Source organism: Alligator sinensis, unplaced genomic scaffold (assembly GCF_000455745.1).
Source record: "Alligator sinensis unplaced genomic scaffold, ASM45574v1 scaffold592_1, whole genome shotgun sequence".
In the NCBI taxonomy this organism is placed as follows: Eukaryota; Metazoa; Chordata; order Crocodylia; family Alligatoridae; genus Alligator; species Alligator sinensis.
Genome location: NW_005842214.1, coordinates 1,445,533 through 1,451,621, shown reverse-complemented (window position 1 = coordinate 1,451,621; position 6,089 = coordinate 1,445,533). Strand labels below are relative to the sequence as shown.

Sequence of the window (6,089 nt, the reverse complement as noted above, 5' to 3'; positions counted from 1 at the left end):
GTCGTGTCCTGACGGCGGGGACGCACAGTCCTGACGGGTCGTATCCTGACGGCGGGGGTGCACGCTGTCCCCAGCTGAGACCGGGGTTAGCAGCGCGACCCCGGTGCGCAGGTCGTGCACGTGCCTTTCATCGCAGCCTGGTTGTTGGGGGTGGGGTTGGCCCCCCGGGAAGTGAGAGAGGAGAGCCCCGCCTCTGGCAGGCAGCTGCCGAGCTTGTAGCGTGTGGCGCAGATCCCTTCTCGCAGGCCAGCGCCTCGCCCGCTCTGCTCTGCGCACTGCGCCACAGGCCCCTTGCGGCGCGTGGGCGGTTTTGTTTGGATGTTAGGAACTGCTTTCTCATGAGGAGGGTGGTGAAGCACTGGGCCAGGTTACCCAGAGAGGTGGTGGGATCTTCGTCCTTGGGGGCTTTTAAGACCCGGTTGGACAATACCTTGGGAGGGATGATCTATTTGGAGATGGTCCTGCTTCGAGCAGGGGCTGGGCCAGATAACTTACTGAAGTCCCTTCCTGCCCTCCTTGTCTGTGTGACGTGGGAACTGGAGGTTTGGTAGGATGAGGGCTCTCCAGAGCAGGAGTTTCCACCCCTGCTGGATTCATAACAAATGCTGCCCCCTGTTGATTGAGCTGGAGATGAGTATGGGATCATTTGGGCAGGAAGGGCCTTGTGTGTTATCGGTGACAGCAGCTGGGTTGCCTTAACCACACACGGCTACTGCAGTGGTCTCTGACAGACCTTTGATCTTTTTATGACCTTGAAGGAAACTAAGCTGTTAGCCACTTGCTGTCTTTTGATTAGTCAGGAGATTGCCTTTAGGAATAGAACCGGGTAAGTTGTCTGTGTCTCTTATTTCACTGAAATGAAATGTTGATATTGTGCCCAGTACTGAACAACATAAACTGGAGACCAGCCATCTCCTAAAAAGGGTTGTGGTCTGAAAGGCCTGAACAAAGTGGGATGGGCTGGAAAGCCTGACAGAGGGAGTAAATGTCTGGCACAGCTTTTGGAAGGCATTGCTATGTAATGCCAGCCCTGCATCTCTTTTAATTAGTAGCTCCTTGTTCCACTGGGCTAGAAGCGCTGCAGTCCAGAGCTGGCTTTGACCCAGCATATGGGATCATAGGTGTTTGCAGTGGGGAAAGCCCTGTTAAATCACATCTACTTAATCATGAGGGGCCAGTACAGGATGTTCTAAACCCTAATCTGAGAGATGTCCTGGCTGCCCTCAGACATCATTCGGCTATGTTAAAAGTCAGCGGGAATAGGACAGGCTTTGACCTGGATAAGCAAAGTCCTAGAGTATTGCCCAACTCAGTAGGGTGTGGTGTAAATATATCCTTCCTGAGCTAGTTTGTATTTCCATTGGGAGTGATACTTTTTAACATACAGTTTAAGGATATGTTGCTTTGGGGAAGGAAAAGAAATTACCCACATCTTCCTGAGTGCTGGAACTTCTGAGGTGTCTTGATTTGTTTGTATGGAATTGGCTTCCCAGACGCTCCAAAACTGTCTGTTCAGTAAGAACCTTGCATTCGACCTCTGAGCTCCCTGGATCCTCAGTCCTTGGATTTTTACTTGGCTCCATTCAAAATTAATCCCATTCTGCACACCAGCCCAAGTGTAGCCTTTCACATCTCATTTCTGACATGTGGGAAGCTACCTTGGACTCTAGGTAATGTTATCGGATTTTCTTAATCTGGTAGAGTATGGGATAGGTGTAGCTAGTATATGGTTACTTTGGAAAACATGTCTTCTCCAGCTGCTTTGCGTAAGTTCCTGCAGCCTCAAGAGTGGCATGCCAGCACTGAACAACACCCTGCCTTTGCCCTAGGGCTGTTGTGTGTGTATACATGTATGCACTCTTGCTTCTTCCCGCCCCCAAGATTCTTATGGAAATATATTTTGACTGCTTCTGGGAGGATAGGGGTGGAGGTGGAAAGAGCTCTGTTTGCTTTCATTCCCCAGCTGCAGCAGTGATGGAATGTAGTGGATCTGTAAAGCCTTGCTGAGAGCAAGAATCTGCATCCCAGTGGGCAGCTCTGGTTGTGTTATCTGAGCATTATGTAATGCTGATGCACCACAGTCGTGGCTGCCAGCAGAGTGGGACGGCCAGTGCAGGTAGGGATTCTCCTTCACAAGGCTGCTGTATCCTCAGGCAGGGCTTCCTCTCTGAGGCAAGGGCAGGCATAACCTGATTTCTGTTTTCCCACCCTGCCCATGGATCAGTTGCAGGTTTCAGTAACACCTTCAGGTACATAAAAAATCATGTATATGAGTGTGCAGGAGATTGCTGAATGGGTTTATTGTAATTGCCATCAGTTACCCATGCTGTACATCATCACTTAGTCCTTTAAGGGAGACAACTACCATTAAGTATTGACTTCTGAAAATTAATTTTTAAAATATTTTATATCACAACTCTAAGTTTACACACATGCTAGAATCACAAGACATGCAGAAATTCAGCTGTTCACAGTTTTGTGTAGAATCTGTTCTTTAACAGTCCTGGAGATTGAAATTATCTATTGAAAAATAGGTGCAGTATTAATAGCAGAAGGGCAATCTTACTCTTTTACACATGTTGCTGTACTAGGAACTCACTTCTGGGGTAGAGGGACCACAGCTTCATTTGTCCCTCTGCTCTAGGAGGGACCACAGCTTCATTGGTTAATCTCCGACCTAGTCATTCCTTGGTTTTCCCATTGACACAAGAGGGAGCAACTGTGTTAATTTTATTGTCTGCATTGCAGTTGTGCCAAGAAGAACCCCTCAGGTTCCTGTAGAGATCATCAGAATGTATGCACCCTGACTGTCATTGAAATCAATAGAAGTTCCAAGGGAGGTGGTGCTGGCCCCTACCCTGGGGATCTTTAAGAAGAGGCTGGATACCTACCTGGCTGGACTCATTGAGTCCCGTTTTTTGTTTAGGGTTCTTTTGTTGTTCTCCCGCCCTGGCGGGGGGGTCGGGCTAGAAGATCTATTAGGTCCCTTCCGACCCTAAAACTATGAAACTATAAGTTTAGGTGCCTAAGTGATTTAGATGGTTATTTGTTAGGAGTTGAACAAACTGCTGTGACCCATTTCACATGGGCCAATGAGCAGTCTCAATAGGATTATTGTTTCTAGCTGAGACAGTTTGCCAGCCAGACTCCTTTAACTAGTTATGAGAAAACACTTTGAGACAGATAGGAATTTTTAGGAGTCCACAGTTCTCCCTACAGTTACAGCTCCACAGTTAGTATCTGAAATAAATGCAGTAGACTGTTCAGTAGAAAGGTGCTATGTAAATACATGCTTATTAATCGGAGCTCAGCTTTTTTCTGTGTAGGAACGCTGGCTTGTATTTTGCTCAGTTTTCTGCTACTTGCTTTTACTGACTCTTTGTATTATGACTTGGGTATAGTGACCTGGGTTCCAAAGGCAATGTATTAATCCATGTTTTACCTTTCTCCCTGAAACTGGGAACTATTTATTTTGCCGGCATGTGTGCTATGCGGTCAGCAGTAGCATTTGTATTAATCATCAGAATGTTCTGGTGAGGAAGGGAGTCAGTATTTCCTTTTTATAGAAGAGGGGAGTAAGCTGCTCAGAGTAGCACAGCAAGAAAACAGCAGAACTGGTAGTGGACCCCAAGACCTCCCATCCTTGAGGCCACTGCCACTTCTTTCCTCACAAGAAATGCATAGACAGGTTCCCTGCCCAATTTAAAGAATGGGCTCAATGGACAAACAAGTCTTTCACTGACACTAAGCGGAAAAGGGGAGGGATAAGGAAGCTCCTGGTTTGAGACAGAATTGTGGGTTAGCTTTGCTGCTTGTTGTAACTAGCCCCAACCTAAATGAATTGAGGTTTCTTAAAATGCAGACTCATGTTTTGTGGATAAGACTGCAGAAGTGGGCTTTCAGGTATAATTTGACTGAAAGTGAGGAGTGGTTTAGCTTAAAGAAGGGGTTCCAAGTTGCCAGGAGGCTCCACAGTCCCCTTATAGAGGTGAAAGTTTTGTTAAAGCTGGAATCATTGGCAGCATTAAACAAAGCAAAAATAAGCCAGGTCATTAATGTAGACTGGAGTTTGGTTTGTAAGGCCTTGAAAGGAAGCAGAAGCAGCTTGAACTTGAGACAAAGCACAATGAGAAGCAGAGAAATATACGAAGCAGACCGATGTCTCAGTGCTTAATGAGAGAGGACTTTGGCGCCAGTCTTTTTTGGAGGGGAAGGGGCAGTTTTCTAGTGGGAGAGAAAGCCAAGTTAGTATCACATGAAATGAGAGACTGTGTAGATAAAAAATGTGGTTGTCAGTGTCACAGTGGAATACAAATCATATCATTTTTGCAAACATGCACTGTACTGATAGTGTTTCCCTTGGAAAGTTTGCAGACTTCAGAGACCTTTCGCTGCCTCCTGACAGGGAGGAATATTTCTGTGTACTTTTCCACTATAATATAGCGTGTACCTATCAAGAACCATAAAAATGGGCATTTTTGGTGGCAAGAATTCTTATGAGTGATATCTTATTGGACCAACTGTGTAGTTGGGTTTGACATAGGCAAGCTTTTAGGTATCACATTGCCCTTCTGCAGGCCATTCTTAAAGAAATTCATGACTTTCCAGAAACATTCCCTTAAAACTAGGGATGGGGGAGCGAGAATTTATCCATTTCATATTTAAAATCTCTCACTGCTCCAGGATTATCATCTGTGGTAAATTCCACCAGCTGGTCTGCTCTGTAAACTCCTCCACATAGACACTGCCACATCTATGGAGCTCCAGCTTGAAGGAGGCAGTAACTGCCAGATGGTTGCTCTTGCATTGTCAGTAGTCATTTGAAGTTGAAGGGATTGCAAGAGTGTGAAGGTGCTGAAAAAGTCTATTTGTCTATGCAGTGATAGGGAATTAACTGGCATTCTGGTGTCCTTGTTCTGTCTATTTGATGTTGAGATGAGTTAAACTCTGGGTAGTCATACTTCCTGGCTTAACCTTTAGCCTGGAAGGAGTTATTGATTATAATGTTGCTGGAGTTGGGGGAGAACCCGCCATGCATATCTGTAGTCGTATGAACTGTCATCAGTCTGTCTTGTTTCTCCTCCACAGGTTTCTACTCCAGTCCCTGGAAGACTTGGACAACAGTTTAAGAAAACTCAATTCTCGCTTGTTTGTGGTACGGGGTCAACCAACAGATGTCTTTCCAAGACTCTTTAAAGTAAGTCTAAATATGCCATCTGTACCTTGGTCAGTAAGTCCTATTGTATTTCACTTCTTATAGTCACTGATGGTCCAGTCAGATCTAGAAGGTCTGTGTTCAAGAGATCTAACTAGCAGGATGACCCTTTGTGAGGATTTAGTAATGTCAGTCAGTTCTACAGTCAAAACTCATGTAGCTTGGGAGAGGTGACAAATTATCTTTCATGATGACAGCCTCTGCCTCCCTATTGCTGCCACACATCTGTCAGCTGGCACTGCAGATTGTTGTCTTGTGTAAGGAGAAGTTCCTCCAAGCTTGAAGTGTTTTCACCGGCTGCTTCTAAGCAGGAGAGCTACCAGGCCTATGCCCGTTACAGACAAGCAGAAAATAGTCTTTGAGCCACATGTCAAGGGACAAATAAGGGTTTGTGTTTTGACTTGTCTAAGCCTAGTGTACATTTCTAGCATATTCTGTATGAGCAGATCACCTCTTTTTGCTTTGATACAAAGACTGGATACTTTCCCATAGGCCACTGGCTAATAGTTGCATATCCTTGGGAAAGGTGTCGGGCTGAAGTATTATCCAGGGATGTGAAATGTGCATTACGTTCCACACTTGCTGTCTGATTAGCAGGATGAGTTTCTAAAGAAGCAATTTGTACTATAGTAGATGGGCATCTACTTGAATAGTAGGATGTCCAGGACAGTGAAAAATTGGTAAATTAGGAGAACTTGTACCATTTTAAGATTCTGTTCTTTGAAGCTGTTCTGAAAAGCCAGCTGCCCCTTTATTGAACTTAATCCCAAGAGTGTATGTGCCTAGAGGAGGAGAATGTCATAGCTTCTTGACTTGGATGTATCATACTGATGGCAGTAATAGCAAATTAATTGCACTCCATCCTGAAAGCCTG

The 6,089-nt window shown here is 45.3% G+C and overlaps 1 protein-coding gene across 1 annotated transcript in view; it reads left to right on the top strand.

Annotated features, from left to right (window-relative positions):
* Positions 1 to 222: 222 nt before the first annotated feature.
* CRY2 (cryptochrome circadian regulator 2) overlaps positions 223 to 6,089 on the top strand; it is a 31,799-nt gene continuing 25,932 nt past the window's right edge. The window contains exons 1-2 of the mRNA XM_025207912.1: positions 223 to 826; positions 5,089 to 5,197. Of these exons, the coding sequence (XP_025063697.1) occupies positions 747 to 826; positions 5,089 to 5,197 (189 nt within the window). The 5' untranslated portion in view covers positions 223 to 746. The remainder of the gene's footprint in view (positions 827 to 5,088; positions 5,198 to 6,089) is intronic.